The 17,275-nt window shown below is 45.7% G+C and overlaps 1 protein-coding gene across 1 annotated transcript in view; it reads left to right on the plus strand.

Moving 5' to 3' along the window:
* The window catches only part of ADGRD2 (adhesion G protein-coupled receptor D2), a 739,028-nt gene that overhangs the window by 514,839 nt on the left and 206,914 nt on the right, over positions 1–17,275 (plus strand). Inside the window, exons 27-28 of the mRNA XM_073541421.1 lie at positions 9,771–9,897; positions 10,107–10,165. Of these exons, the coding sequence (XP_073397522.1) occupies positions 9,771–9,897; positions 10,107–10,165 (186 nt within the window). The remainder of the gene's footprint in view (positions 1–9,770; positions 9,898–10,106; positions 10,166–17,275) is intronic.

Here is a 17,275-nt window from a genome sequence, read left to right on the forward strand (position 1 = left end):
CCCGGATCCATCACCATAACTGGATCCTTCACCATAGTGCAGCCTTGGAGCAGAGTCCACCACCAATTGCAGAAGTCCAGTAACAGAGTCCCAAAGATGAGTTCAGCTCCTGCCCAAAAAGTCAAGCATGCTTGAGTCCAGCTCTCAGCAACCAAGTCCCGCATGCTGAGTGCAACTCTCTCCATAGTCGTCACTCCACCAAGCCATGCAAGCACTTCCTGCAAACATCATAAACTGTGACTCCACCACGCCATGCCAGCCCTTCTTGCAGACCACCTAGCTGCCACTCGTCCCCTCTGGCTGGGCTGCGCAGGACTCATGTTCAGCTCCTTCCTCCCCCAGGCTTACTGGCCAAATGAACACACAATATCACCAACAGTGATTGAACCCACCTGGCTCCCTTTTATAGAGCCTAACACCTGATTTGTAGTGTTGAGCATTCCGATACCGCAAGTATCGGGTATCGGCCGATACTTGCTGTATCGGAATTCCGATACCGACTTCCGATATTTTTTCAATATCGGAATTCGGCATCGGAATCGGAAGTTCAGTTGATTGACGGCCTGACGTCATCATGATGCGCGGTGTGTGCGCATCATGATGCGCCGTCATTTCGGGCCTTCCGGGGGTCTCTGCCGGCCTGCCGGGGGGCTGTGCCGGCCTGCCGGGGGGCTGTGTGGACTGCCCGGGGTCTGTACCGGCCTGCCGGGGGGCTGTGCCGGCCTGCCGGTGGTCTGTGCACCCTGTGGGGGTCTGTACCGGCCTGCCGGGGGGCTGTGCCGGCCTGCCGGGGGGCTGTGCTGATGTCCGGGGGTCTGTGCAAGCATCGTCCGATGGGACTACAAGTCCCATCGGGCGATGCCTGCTACCATGACAGTGATTGACACATTAGCCAATGATGGGACAGTAGTAGTCCCATCATCCGGCTAATGTGTTAAATGTTAAAAAAAAAAAAAAAAATACTACATACATACTACATGCATGCTACATACATACTACATGCATGCTACATACATACTACATGCATGCTACATACATACTACATGCATGCTACATACATACTACATATATACTACATACATACTACATACATACTGCATGCATGCTACATACATACTACATATATACTACATACATACTACATACATACTACATGCATGCTACATACATACTACATATATACTACATACATACTACATACATACTGCATGCTACATACATACTACATACATACTACATGCATGCTACATACATACTACATATATACTACATACATACTACATACATGCTACATACATGCTACATACATACTACATACATACTACATGCATGCTACATACATACTACATATATACTACATACATACTACATACATGCTACATACATACTGCATGCTACATACATACTACATACATACTACATGCATGCTACATACATACTACATATATACTACATGCATGCTACATACATACTACATGCTACATACATACTACATATATACTACATACATACTACATACATGCTACATACATACTACATACATACTACATGCATGCTACATACATACTACATGCATGCTACATACATACTACATGCATGCTACATACATACTACATGCTACATACATACCACATATATACTACATACATACAATACATTCATACAATACATACATAGACATACAGTACATATAACATAGAGTAACATACTTACCAATACTTGTCACATTGTTCCCCGAAGCCATTGTCTTTTCCGGGATAAATATTAACATAACAAACCACAAAAATACTCACCCACGATCCGAAGCAGTCCACGAGTGTGTCCCACGACGATCTTGGGTAGAGAACTGCAGCATCAGATGATGCTGCCGTTCTCTACGGGCTGCAGGAATCCAATGACGGAAGGTAGGTATCCTTCCGCACTGTATTCCTCCGCCACTTAAAAAAAAAAAGTCCCTAGTCTCACTTTATGCCATTGCTGTGTGGGAAATTCCCACACAGCAATGGCATAAAGTGAGACTAGGGACTTTTTTTTTTTAAGTGGCGGAGGAATACAGTGCGGAAGGATACCTACCTTCCGTCATTGGATTCCTGCAGCCCGTAGAGAACGGCAGCATCATCTGATGCTGCAGTTCTCTACCCAAGATCGTCGTGGGACACACTCGTGGACTGCTTCGGATCGTGGGTGAGTATTTTTGTGGTTTGTTATGTTAATATTTATCCCGGAAAAGACAATGGCTTCGGGGAACAATGTGACAAGTATTGGTAAGTATGTTACTCTATGTTATATGTACTGTATGTCTATGTATGTATTGTATGAATGTATTGTATGTATGTAGTATATATGTGGTATGTATGTAGCATGTAGTATGTATGTAGCATGCATGTAGTATGTATGTAGCATGCATGTAGTATATATGTAGTATGTATGTAGCATGTAGTATGTAGCATGCATGTAGTATATATGTAGTATGTATGTAGCATGTAGTATGTATGTAGCATGCATGTAGTATATATGTAGTATGTATGTAGCATGTAGTATGTATGTAGCATGCATGTAGTATATATGTAGTATGTATGTAGCATGTAGTATGTAGCATGCATGTAGTATATATGTAGTATGTATGTAGCATGTAGTATGTATGTAGCATGCATGTAGTATATATGTAGTATGTATGTAGCATGCAGTATGTATGTAGCATGCATGTAGTATATATGTAGTATGTAGTATGTATGTAGCATGCATGTAGTATATATGTGTTATGTATGTAGCATGTAGCATGCATGTAGCATGCATGTAGTATGTATGTAGTATATATGTGGTATGTATGTAGCATGCAGTATGTATGTAGCATGCATGTAGTATATATGTAGTATGTATGTTGCATGTAGTATTTATGTAGTATGAATGTAGCATGTATGTAGTATGTAGTATGAATGTAGCATGTATGTAGTATGCATGTTGTATGTATGTAGCATGTAATTTTTTTTTTTTTTTTTTTTTTACATTTAACACATTAGCCGGATGATGGGACTACTACTGTCCCATCATTGGCTAATGTGTCAATCACTGTCATGGTAGCAGGCATCGCCCGATGGGACTTGTAGTCCCATCGGACGATGCCTGCACAGACCCCCGGAGCCTGCACAGACCACCGGCAGGCCGGCACAGCCCCCCGGCAGGCCGACACAGCCCCCCGGCAGGCCGGCACAGCCCCCCGGAGCCTGCACAGCCCCCCGGCAGGCCGGCACAGCCCCCCGGCAGGCCGGCACAGCCCTCCGGCAGGCCGGCACAGCCCCCCGGAGCCTGCACAGACCACCGGCAGGCCGGCACAGACCACCGGAGCCTGCACAGACCCCCTGGCAGGCCGGCACAGCCCCCCGAAAGGCCCGTACAGACCCCAGAGAGGCTGTACAAGGGCAGGAAAGGGTTTTTCTTATTCCGATACCGGAAGTCCCATAGACTTGAATGGGACTTCCGGTATCGGAATCGGCGATACCGATACTTTTTTTAAAGATCGGCCGATACCATCCGATACGATACTTTGAAGTATCGGACGGTATCGCTCAACTCTACTGATTTGTAATTGCGTGCACATTAACCCTAAAACTAAGGTGCGATACCACTCACCACCACCGGGGCAACTCAGAATGAACGACACCACGTGTAATAATTCTAATGGCCACCGGGGGCAATCAACCCACTTTGGCACCTAGCCAAAGGGAAAAAAGTTCACTTATCCATTTACCTTGTCAGATCCAGCCTGGATCATGACAGTAAGACTCCGCAACACACTTCCACTGGATGTTTTTTGGTGGCCACCCATACATGCTCATTCACACACAGGTCCGGACCTGAACATTTATTGCCACACACTCGTTTGTCATAATTCGGTGAACTCTTTCTCGGATTGACAACAGAGGCATCCCCCTGTGTCACCACACTCACACCCCTGCAATTCACCACGGGTACACCATCCCCCAACCCCTTCCACCACAAGGTCTGCGCCTCCCAGGGTTGGCTAATGGCGAGGGTTGAGACTTGCCCCTACTCTCCTGCAGCACATCTGCTGCTCTCACTGGAGAGAAAGGGGTCGGTTGAAGAGAGACGGCAGAGACAGTAGTCCCTAGGCAGCAGTCCTCACACGACTGCCCCCAGTTGACCATTTCCCTCGCCCGCCAATCTATTACCGGGTTGTGTTTTTTCAGCCACGGGAGGCCTAAAACGAGAGGTACAGGCATTCCCTCCAAGACGTAGCATGACAAGGACTCCTCATGATGTCCTATTCATAGGTGGATATTTTCTACGACTTGGGTCAAGCTCCCCTGGCTCAGTGGAACAGAGTTTATGGCCTGGACGCTTATAGGTCGGGCTAGTGTCCTACACCTCAGGCCATGAGTCTGGACAAAGCGAGCATCCACCAGACTGACTCCTGCTCCACTGTCCACAAGCATCGGTATCACCTCCGGTACCCCATCAGCCAACACCTCTGCTGACATCGTACCTTGGGAGGGCAAAATGTAGGAAATATACACTCCCTGGTCGCCTCCCTCCAAGCGACCAGGGGGATGCAGCTTCTGAGATGGCACAGATATTTTGGCACGTGTTGGACAAGCCTTCAGGACATGACCAGTCTGCCCACAGAAAAAACATGCCTCCACCACAACCTGAACCGTAGGCAGGCCTGAACACAAACTAGCTGCTCCTACTTGCATAGGTTCATCTGGAGACTTGGCACGCACTGGGCAGGCTCTCATGAAATGGCCCGGCTTCCCACAGGAAAAGCATACCCTCCACCACGGCGAACTGCAGACAACCCCGTTTTTGTACCAACCACACCGGGCTGCTTGGGTTCCTCCATCCGCACTGGTGGGTCCTCCTCCTAGGCGAGGACTACAGAGGGCACATTTTGTGTATGTCTATCCCTAAGGCATCTATCCACCTGGATGGCCAGGGACATGGCGGCCCTCAGCGACCTGGGGGCGGCGTACTGCACCAGAGTATCCTGCAACTTTGGAGACAGACCCTGCATAAATTGACTCCTAAGTGCAGGGTCATTCCACTGAGTGTCAGTGGCCCACCTCCTAAATTCTGAGCAGTACTCCTCAGCCACCCGGGCTCCCTGTTTACACCTACGAAGTCGGGATTCCGCCAGGGAATCACCATCAGGATCCCCATACACTAGCTCCAAAGCCGCAAAAAACTAGTCCACGGACTCTAATGATGGTGAATCGTCCAGCAGTGAGAAGGCCCAGGATTGGGGATCCCCCTTAAGAAGGGACATAATGATTCCCACCCGTTGCTCTTCACTCCCTAATGAACGAGGGCGCAGCCTGAAGTATAGTTTGCAGGCTTGCTGAAATACCAAGAATTGATCTCTCCCTCCAGAAAACCTGTCAGGGAGGGATATCTTGGGTTCTGGCTGAGCCTGTTCCTGAACCAAGCCCTCAAAGCCCACCAACAGCTGCAGTTGATGCACCAACTCACCGTGTAGCCCCCTAATCTCATCCGTAAAGATTTGCAGCATTTGGGCAAAGTTCTGCATTGGGTCCATGGCTCAGCAGAACAAAAATGTATGGTTGGTGATAATGTGACGGTCAATGTGTGACTGGACACACCGCCTCCAGCAGGGCGAATTTCTATGGCACACGTGACCCTGGATACACCGCCTCCAGCAGGGCGAATTTAAATAATAAAGGGAAACACCAGGGAAACTGATACAATGGAGGGCCCAACGATAGGGAATGGAGACGTGGAGACCTCCTGCACTCCGCAGTCAGTGTCTCTACACTCTTAACGATCCCTAGGCGGGTTCCACACCGGGCGCTGATCAGGAAACTAAAAATGCTAGCTCGCCCTGCACCTAGCCCTTTCTAGTGAAATGGACGGTGCAGAAACTAATCCCACCACTGCACTGAAACACACAAAAGGAAAGTTACAAAACAGGGGTAACTGTTGTGAGTTCATTTTCTGGTCCACCAGTTGTGAGTTCTCCTACCAGGCTCCCTCTGGTGGTAACAGGAGGTAGTGAGGCTGATTTAATCAGTAGAGATCTGCCACCTGATAATGAGGATGACGATTGGACCTCCGGAATCTCAGACTGGATTTAAGACAGCCAACTCCCTATTCTGGTGCTGGTGATTCCTTCTGGCTTGTCAGGTCTTGGTTTTCAGCTCTGTTCCAGTCATCTAAAGCTAAGTTTTTCTGCTAATGTTCACAATTGATTTTGTTGGTCTATTCAGTTTTTTGTGTGGTCAGCCAGCCCCGGCTGGGACTGTGCTGAATTTCCACTCTTGTTTACCTGTATTTGCCAATTTGCTTTTTGTCCCTTATTAGATTGGCCTCTTTTTGCTCTGTCTCAGAATATTTCAGAGTGCTTATATAGTGGGAGAAGTCTAGTGACTTCAGGGTTAATTTTGCTATCAGAAGTGTTGGACATTATTTTTGTAGGGTTTTATGCAGATTGCAGACAGTGTCTTTCCTTTCCTATCCTTTCTAGTTAGTTTGGGCCCCATCGTTTGCTCAGCCTATTTTCCTGCCTGTGTTTGTGCTTTCATCTTGTTTCACCGTCAATACATGTGCGGGGGCTGTCTTTCCTTTGGGGTCTGCTCTGGGGCAGTTAGTTTTCCCCTTTTCTTGCTTCAGGCTTATGTATGTTATGAATTAGTCACCGAAGGAGGAAAAAACAAAAATACAAGCTAAGTCCAGAAAACCGGAGAGGTTGGTAGCTATTGGATTGCAGACCCCTGATCCTATCCACAACAACTAACAGTAGCCGTGGGGGGTTCCTACGATGCCCTAGACCCCTCGATCACAGCCGGAGAACTAAATAGGCCTAAAGAAAGAAAGGGGAAATCTAAACTGCCCCAGAGCAGACCCCAAAGCAATAGGCAGCCCCCAACATATAATGATGGTGAAGCAAGATGAAAACACTAACACAGATAGAAAGATAGGTGGAGCAAACGATGGGGCCCAAGCTAACTAAAAAGGACAGGATAGAAAAGCTGCTGTCTGCAATCCGTAAAAAACCCTACCAAAAAATGTGCCAACCGTCTGATAGGAAAAACAGGCCCTGAAGTCGCTAGGACTTCAAAAAGACTATATCAGCACTCAGGTAAATTCTGAAGACAGAGCAAAGAGACAAACTGATCAGAGACAAAAATGGAACTCAGCACATCCCCGACCGGGGATGGCTGAACTCCAAAAAACAAGGAAAACAAAACTAAACTAATAAGTTCAATAGCAGAGCAAAAACTTCTCTTTGGGAAGCAGGAATCAGACTGGTCTCCAAGAATCCAGCAGAGAAATCACCATCGACTCAGAAGGGCGTCGGCTGCCTTATATCCAGTCAGAATTTCCTGTTACCCAGTCATCATCTACCTGACCAGGTGTTTGGTAATCAGCCTGTTGTGAGTTCATTTTCCCCTTCACCATTGAGGTCTGATGAACTCCCTCTTCTGGTGAAGGAAGGTAGTGAGGCTGATTACCAAACACCTGAGTTTAATGATATTGACTGGGTGACTGGAATTGCTGACTGGATATAAGGCAGCCGACGCCCTTCTGCCTTGCTGGTGATTTCCCTGAGGGATTCTAGGAGACCAGTCTGATTCCTGCTCCTCAAAAGCTAAGTTTTCTGCTCTGCTTTTTGCATTTGTGTTTTGTTTTTGTTTTGCCTTGTTTTTTTGGATTTCTGCCATTCCCAGCTGGGGTGAGCTGAATTCCTTTTTGCTCTGTCTTCAGAAAATACCTGAGTACTGATATAGTCTTTTTGAAGCCTAGCGTCTTCAGGGCTTTTTTCCCTATCAGTCTGTTGGCTCTTGTTTTGATGGGGTTTTGGCGGATTGCAGACAGCAGCTTTTCTCTCCTGTCCTATTTAGTTAGCTGTGGCCCCATCATTTGCTCAGCCTATCTTTCTATCTGTATGAGTGTTTTTTCATCTTGCTTCACCGTCATTATATGTTGGGGGCTGCCTATTGCTTTGGGGTCTGCTCTGGGGCAGTTTAGATTTCCCTTTCTGTCTTTAGGCTAATTAGTTCTCCGGCTGTGATCGAGGGGTCTAGGGCATCGTAGGAACCCCCCATGGCTACTGCTAGTTGTTGTTGTTAGATTCAGGGGTCTGCAATCCGATAGCTGCCAACTTCTCTGGTTTTCTGGACTTAGCTAGTATTTCTGTTTTTGCCTCCTATGGTGACTCATTCATAACACAGCCTCACTACCTTCCTTCACCAGAAGAGGGAGTTCATCAGACATCAACAGTGAAGGGGAAATTGAACTCACAACATATGTAGTTCTCCGGCTGTGATGAAGCGTCTAGGATCATCGTAGTTACGCTCCACGGCTGCTGCTAGTTGTGTGGTTAGGATCATGGATCTGCAATCTGCATAGTTACCAACCTCTCTGGTTTTCTGTGACTTAGCTTGTTTTGTTTTTTCTCCTCGGTGACCCATTCATAACAGGTAACACCACTTAGCTTTGCTCTGTTGCTCTTGCTCCCAGCAACAGAGTCCACCACCAGAATTCAGCTTCCACCTGAAGCTACTACACCAGAGCTCTGCCTAAGCTGCAAGGAACTCCTCTCTGCAGTTCCTTCCTCCACCAGACTTGGTTGGAAATGAGCCATATCACCAACAGTGAGTGAGAGAACAAGACACACCTATATAGTTAAACCAGAGCAATCACACCTGTTAGTGATAATCACGTGCAGTAAACTAAAGTAACCAGAGTGCAATGACCCTACCGGCCACCGGGGGCAAAACTGGAACTGAAATCACCACAGTGCAATGACCCTAATGGCCACTGGGGGCAAAACTACCTTAAAGCCAAAGGCTTGAAGGAAAAAAAAGGTTACTAGTGCATTTATCTGTCATAATCCAACCTGGGTCATAACACACTGCTGCCCGGCTAGGTGGTTCCAGACACGGAGCAGAGAAGGTGACCCCCTTTGGGCTCTTCTTCCTCTTCACCCTCTTACATAGCAAAGAAGGCTTACACCTCTCGCTTAACCACCAGGTCTTCGTTGAAACTTCAATTCAAAGTAGTAAATGCTGGGTCAGTCTGTGATACCTCATGCATGGCCCATGAGTGACTGCTGCTGTGCCATTTAGCAAATTTCTACTGTGGGTCAATTTATGCCACTTTTCATGCTGTCTGCCCCTAATATTAGCTGTTTGGAAAGCTTTTTGTTACCCCTTAAGGTGTTGTGTATGTGTTGGGTTTGGCATCCCATTGAATTTAATGGGGTTCGGGTACGTTCATCAAACTGTTCGGTGAACTTGTTCAGCAAACATCGGGACATTAGGCGAATTGAACCAACCATTAACAGTTTGGCTCATCTCTACTCTTAATACGTACTAGTACAGTGTTTGCCTTTTTTTCTGCTGCATCACACTGCTAACTCATGTGCAGTCTGTGAACTATTAGTATACCCAAGTATTTTTAAGACGTGCTGTTGCTTAGTTCTATTCCTCCCATCTTTAGTCTTATCTTTGCTATCCTGTTATATTTTTTATGAAATTTGCTTATATGCGTTACTTGTATTATTACATTATTTTACATTTGACTTGGCCTGAGTAAAAGTTATTTCCTTATTGGAGTTATTTATAATTATGCTTTTTGGCTCATTTATATGGATTGTAGTTTTAGGAGTTTTGTAATTTTGCATTTAAGAAGCATATGAACAATTGAAAAAATGTAAAATAAATAGTAGCAGAGTGGTTAAAATGTTTTGTCTTTCTAGAATGATGTATCATAGGTTTTATTTTTAATTTCAGAACTGTTCTCAGCCAACAAACTATATATGCAGCCCAAGAAATACCACGTTGGACATTGGCAAACCATATATCAGTCCCCCTAAAAGCAACTTATCATATGTACCTTCAAAAATCAGCAGTAATAAGGGTAAGAGTACAGAGCTATGGATGAGCTGTGTGGCAAATAGAGCTATAAACCATAATTAACAGTCGTAATTATACATGTGCAATATAATTAAGGAGGATAAAGATAAGTGACAAAATGTTCTAAAAATGTGAAAAATTTCTCATGTAGTTATAACTTACAAAGGATACTGTAATTGTGACTAAACAAAGTTTTATATATTTGTTTTACAGGACACGTGGTATCCAAACAACCTGTTAACATTTATTCTATCTTGTCAACAGATAACACAGTGAGTTACTATCAATAGACTAATTTTCTTTTATTTGTTGCAATGCATGCACAAAATACATGGGATAACGCAATATGAGACTATGATATGCAAATTACAGGACTTAAAGGGCCTGTCCGCCCTTAGACTACAAATCTGCAGTTCACATGAAAACGGGAAGCTTTGTAATGTATCTGATCAGAAACATATTCTTTTTTTTTTTCTCCTCTTGGACTAATCTTTTACTCTTAAAACAAGTATTCAGTGAAGACAGATTTTCCCATACCTCTGAGATAAGAGATGACTGTTGGTGCTCATGAAGTTCTATGAGGAAGGAGAAAGTAGGTGGGAAGAGCTAGAAGCAGACACAAACCTTCTGCTGCAAATTCTCCTGAATTGACGGTTAGGCTAAGTGCACACGCGGAAAAACTAGCATTTTGCAAGCGTAATTAGCTTGCAGAATGCTAGCGTTCTCCAAGCAATCTGTAGCATCGCTTGGAGAACTGATTGACAGGTTGGTCACACTGGTCAAACATAGTGTTTGACCAGTGTGACCAACTTTTTACTACTGAGGCTGCCTATGCGGCATCAGTAGTAAAAGATAGAATGTAAAAAAAAATAAAAAATGGTGTTATTCTTACCTTCCGACGTCCCGCGCATCCGTTCCCAGTAATCCTTTGCGAAAATGCCCGCGATGACGTCAGTTCTCGCGGGATCGCGACGTCTCGTGGTAATTCGCGATGACGTCACGCGAATGACTGCGAGACTTCGCGATCCCGCGAGAGTGGACGCCATCGCGGGCATTTTCGCAAAGGCTTACTGGGACCGGGAGCGTGGAGAGAGGCGGGAAGGCTGCGCGGGATGCCGGAAGGTAAGAATAACAATATTTTTTATTTTAAATTCTATTTTTTACAGGGATATGGTACCCAAAGCCCGGAGGACAGTCTCCTCTCCTCCGGACCGTGGGTACCATCCGCAATTGTTCTGCTTACTTTCTGCATGGTGTGCACAGCCACATGTGGGAAGTAAGCGGAACAATACATTCCTATGGGTGCGGGATCGCCGCGATTCCGCAAATTAATGAGCATGCTGCGGTTTTTACCGCGAAGCGATTCCGCCACGGTAAAAACCGCACAGCATTGCGGAATCCCATAGGAATGCATGGGATGCTTATTTTTCGCGTTTTCGCGGCAAAATCGCGTGGTTAAAACCGCCGCGGAAACGCGAAAAAAACTCCACGTGTGAACTCAGCCTTACAATTCAAAAGGTTGTCTGCAGATATAGATGTGTGTGGGTGTGCATGTAATGTGAGATGAGCCTTTAAGGCAGTTTAGAAAAAACACTTCTCAGAGGAGTGGTCAATACAAAAGACAGGCACATGATTTATTGTTTCCAAAAACCTTACAAAGGACCAGAGGGCATTTATTACCTGTGTAATATACCGTACTATAAGACGCACCGGACCATAAAATGCACCTTGTTTCCCGAGATCGCAATCTGCGCATGTTCCGCCTATGGCGGCTATTTTCCCGAAACCCACAACAGTGAAATCAACCTTAAGTGGACTCCGTTCACCGCCAACACTTTATGAAAACCTAGGGCCCGCAGCCTCGCACCACCGGGACACCCCTTCCTCCCAGCACGTGGGCCCGCAGCATTGCCCCACTTCTGCCACCACAGCCGGCCTCCTGTGACCCTGCTCTACCAAAGCAGCCCCCCAAGCTACATTCAGATTATAAGACGCACCAAATTTTGTGGGAAAAAAATTTGAAACATATGGTAGGTGTCTCCGGCAGCTAAGTAGGAAAGGGTTCTTTACAGTTAGAGCAGTCAGACTGTGGAATGCCGACCACAAGAGGTAGCAATGGCCGACATTAAAAGGGCTGAATACTTTTCTCACAGCAAATACCATTTTGTGGTATAAATAATCTAGAGTTAAAGAATGTAGAACTTGTGGAGAAAGGTGGAACTTGATGACCTGTGTCTTTTTTCAACCAAGTGTGAAAGTTTTAGGCAGGTGTGTAAAACATGCTACAAAATAATTTTTGTTTTGTTTTTCTTTTTTGTTCATTCACTTTACATTTTTTGCTATTGATAAAAATAAACTATTAACATTTCTATGTTTGAAAGGTTCCTTACTTTACAGCATTTTTTCACAGCAGCTTAAAACTGTAAGTAGAATAAACCTGATTATTAATGATCATTCAGTCTCTGTACACTCTCCATTTTTAGTTTAAAAGTGGTCTGAATTGGCCACTTTTCTAATATGTGGAGGGGGGTGTCTTGACTCTCTCCTGACAGCAGATATGGGGGAAAAGAAAAGTCAAGCAGCTAGCTGGTGGGGGTACCAGGATAAAGGGGTTGTCCACTACTTTAAATTAACCCCCCAATGTATCCCCCCGGGGCCCCTCATTAATTTTGTAAATACCATATTTTGCCTATACTGCCTGTGAGCAGCGCTATCCGTGGCCGCTCACAGGCAGCACATGACCCAGCACTGACATCACGTCAAGTGAGGCATGACTCAGCGCTGGGTCCCCGTGGTGGCTGCTGAGTTGTGGGCGGGGTTACCCCCGGGTCACAACCAGCATCCACCGCACGCTTTCTCAATGTATGGGCACGCAGTGGATACCGGGTGTGATGCGGGGGGGATAACCCCGCCCACAGCCTGGCAGCCAGCGCGGAAGGAGGAAGAGGGACCCTCCGCTGCTGCCAGCACTTGACGGGACATCAGCAGAAGCAAGAGCCGGCTGCAGCCGGAGCTCACGAGCTGCCTTTGAGCGTCCAGCGATAGCGTCGCTCACAGGCAGTATAGGCAACATAGGCAGCCACCACGGCAACATGAGGTATTTACAAAATTCATTAGGGGCCCCGGGGGATACATTGGGGGGTTAATCTAAGGTAGTGGACAACCCCTTTAATGTCCTGGAAAACTCTTTAAAGGGTTATCTAGGAATTGTAATTATTGACTATGGGCCTAAGAACTGACAGGTAGGTAGTTGCAATCCACCTGCCTATTGTGCCCGATGCTGATGTCAGAGTGGTCAGAGATAGCTCCTGGAGGTGATTCAGTGGTTCTTGATGAAATCGACAGGGCAGCAGCTTCTTTTTCCACTTTGCTCTGTTGACTGGGGCGTGTCCGCCAACGTCATGCTGATTGACAGCATGCTCCCTGCTGACTAACTATGTGAAGCTGACTGTCAATCAACATAATGTCAGCAGTCACGCCCCATCGATAGAGTGGCCCAGAAGAGGAAGGACTGCTCTGTTGATGTGGAGCAGCTTAATCGCCGGGTAGAAACAGCAGGTAGTTAGCAACTTAGTTTTTAGATCCACAGTAAAAAAAAATATATATATATATATATATATATATATATATATATATATACATACAGTATATATTTTAAACAAAGTAAATATGTATATATACACATATATATATATATATATATATATTCCTGAAAAAACCCTTTATGATTTGACAGTCTCATATGAGTACACTTCTTAAGTAGTTAAATCATAGAAATAAGTACATTAATAAAAAGTTGTATTAATATTTTGTCATGTATTTCGATATTTGCGATGATATTATGTGTCGTCCTTTAGAGAGATAAGTACAAATGTGATTTATTTTGCCATTCAATTTCCACTGAACTGATTAGGAAACAAAAAAAAAAAAAACATTTCTAGTTAAAAAGTGATTAGAGGGATTTTAAGAAGAGCTCCTTTTGACGATTAAATTAATCTCTTTGGATCCATTCCTGCCACCTACTGATCAGTTACTCACACTGAACATATGAAAGTGACTTAAGAGCTTAGAAAATAGACCAATGTTTGTTAGAGTTTACAATCTCTAAAACATAAAATTCTGCCTTTTTAAATGCCAAGGACGCGCTTTTTTTCCTCATGAAGATGAAGACAAAACGAAAAAGTAACTGGCTTGAAAAAGCATTATTTATTACTATACTGGTTATAATGATTGCATTGTAAAACTAAACAAAAGCCATCGAAATGGTGAAAGTAATGTCAGATGGTGCATATTAGAGCAGGTAAATGGAGACAATTCTCTAACCCTTGTTTAAAGGAGTGTTCTTACCTTAGACATTTATGGCATATGGCAGGTAAATGGCATTTAAATCCCATGTAGTCGGCTTACTGAAGCAAAAGCAACAGGGCGGAAATGAAGTTATATTTCCCTACAGCCGCTCACTTGCAGTCATTGGGGCGGTACAGAGAGATGTTAGTCACTTCTTGCTATACATTGAGCGCATCTGTCATCTCTCCTTTGCATTTAATTTTCTCATTTCTTCTAGTAAGCCAGCTGAAACATATTTACCCACAGACTAACCATATATCTGCAGGTGAATTGCATTCGGGAAGTGTCAGATTCCATTCTACTCACAAAGAAGTTAATAGAACTTCAAACTTGCATGGAAACCTCTCCATTAATTCTCTTGTCAAGCCTATTGTATGGTGGGTTCCCCGCTTGCCTGAGGGAAACTATGCCACCTCTGTAGACTATGCTGCATTCTGCACACCACACCCAGTTGCATGTTCCTCCATCACTCATAAACTTGAGGTACTAGTAACCAAACTTAAACACACATTCTCCTGCAGTTATAAAGCACCACAAATAACAGAGTGATACCTCTTTGGGTACTGATAACTTAGTTGGTCTTATAATGGTATTTTATGATTACAGAAATTACACAGCATGTCATGGTAGGACTCCCCTCTCCCTCCCCAACTCGCAAATACAGTGGTTTAATGACCACTATCCGTACCTGAACACAAAACCAGCATCAGTACATGAATAAAGCACCAGTATCATCACCATCATTACATGAATACAGCACCAAAACACTCCCATCAGTACATGGATACAGCACCAGAACCAGCACTATCAGTATATGAGTACAGCACCAGAACCAGCACCATCAGTACATGAATACAGCACCAGTATCACCATCATGTATACCTTGTATGTGGTAGGGGGCCGGGCTAGGGGGGTGGACCACTGCTTACCAGACGAGGCAAAGACGAGACGGAGACAGCTTCCACTTGTAACAGTTCCTGACTTATTTGTCGTCCTCCTGACGACCACCAAACACGCACCGCAGCTTCTTTACACCACTGTATCGCCAGGCCCGGGTACCTATTCTTCAGCTCCAGTCGCAGTAACGCACCTTGCGGATCTTTCACTGGGGGCTGTCCTAGACCAATCTACCCCAGCGCTTCACCTGCCCGAGGTCGTCTTCCAATCGGTACCCCCCGGGGCCTCGTCTGTCTTGCGGTACGTCGAGTCAGGGTCTCCCCCCGGCTGCCTCTTCTCCTTGCCTGTCCTGCAGTCCGTCGGGTCAGGGCCACCCCCCCTGACTGTCTCTCCTTTGTCCGTCCCCTTGGCCGAGCTCTTCTCACTTTCTCCGTCTTCTTCTGAGCTCCTCCCGGGACTAGAACTCTCCTGGAGCCCCGCCTTCTTCTATTTAACCCCTCTCTCATAGGGGAATTTCCCACCCGGGCTCCTACTTCCCCGCCCCAATGACTAAGTGGATTCCTAAGCCCTAAGCTGATGCTAAGTCCTGTACTACTCTCCCCTGCCATCTTGTGGTCATTTCACGGTACTGCACTCCCTTTTCTGTTTTTCCCTGCTGTTACCTTTCTAACCTGTCAATCTCTGTCACTAGTGCACAAACTGTCCCCTCCTTCTACCAGTCACGTCTGTCCGTCAAGTCACCTTCCCCACATGTACATGAATACAGCACCGGAACCACCACCCTCTCTTAACCTGAACTTGACAGCTTCATCTATGACTGATGCAAGAGTCACACGACTGTATATTCTCTCATCCAAGAGAATCTGGCCAATTATGCTAACAACACTCTGATCAAATTGATCATAGTGTGCTCAGACCCTCTAGGATGAGGAGAAAAAGGAAAAAAAATGTCTCTATCTTTTCCAATGTGTAATTCCTTTAAAATCGGACTAAGCTGAATTGTCATCCGAGTGCGTTCCACTGTTTTCCACAGACTCATTGACTTGCATGACTTAGACTGGCTTGGTCCAAGGAAAAAATTGGACATACACATGGCCCAATAGATTAACATTGGTCAGAGTGCAATTCGATGTTTTGTTGGATCACACCTGGTCCGAGAATACGGTCTTGTGCACGAGCCCTGAGGCTGTTGAGTTTGGGTCGGAAGATCAGCAGCCAGTCTGTGATTCAGAGATTGTGACACACAGATGTGTGCATGCAGCTGGAAATGTTAAGTAGTTCCAATGACTTAAAGCACTAGCTCCTTGTCAAAATGTTAAAATTGAGGACCACAAATGCACTGCAACAGAGCCATTTGCTAAATCAGTTTTTGAACACCAAAGCACCTAAATACAAGGCTCCTATATGGTTGAGACCTTAGTGCACATACAGTATGAACTGGATCATTCTGCATTTCCTGCATTGTCTCAATATCTAATCTAACTGTCAGGTGGGTAAGTTAGTGTGGAAGCTCCGGAGTTGTGCATATGTGTCGCCCTCCCAGGGCTGTGGAGTACTCGGTACCGGGCCGGTGTCAGGGGAGTGTGTCACAGCAGCAGTGACCCGGACCATGGCCCTGGGCGCCCAAGTCAATGGCGGAATGTATATGTAGTTAATACTGTAGTTCGTGACGCCACCTGTGGTGCTCGGCAAGGGAGGTGTTAAGCCGACGCTGCAGACAGATCCTCTGGGACAGATGGTGTGGTGCAGCAGTGATGGTATAGCCCTCCACAGGCAAGGCTGATGTCCCAGGGCAGTGTATTTGTAAGGGTTGTGGAAAGGCGCAGGCAGTGTAAAGAATGGTCCCCAGATGTAGCGGTGCTGAGTGGGTTGGCGCAAGAATGAATGGAGGACACCGAGGCTTGCAGTTCCAAAGCTTTACTCACAGTCTGCGGTACACAAGGGTGCCTGCCTCTGGGCCGTGTCCACCAGGTCAGAGACTCAGGCAACCTCCAGGCCAGAGGAAAGCTCCTCTCCAACACTCCACCAACATGTACCTTTCCTGAACGACTCCTCTATTGCGCCTTAAGGTGTGAAGATCCCCAGTACCGTGGTACTCTGGAGTCCCTCCTGTCAGATGTTCCTATCAATTCTACTCA

This window comes from Dendrobates tinctorius, unplaced genomic scaffold, assembly GCF_039654945.1.
Source record: "Dendrobates tinctorius isolate UK_male_01 unplaced genomic scaffold, ASM3965494v1 ptg000120l, whole genome shotgun sequence".
In the NCBI taxonomy this organism is placed as follows: Eukaryota; Metazoa; Chordata; class Amphibia; order Anura; family Dendrobatidae; genus Dendrobates; species Dendrobates tinctorius.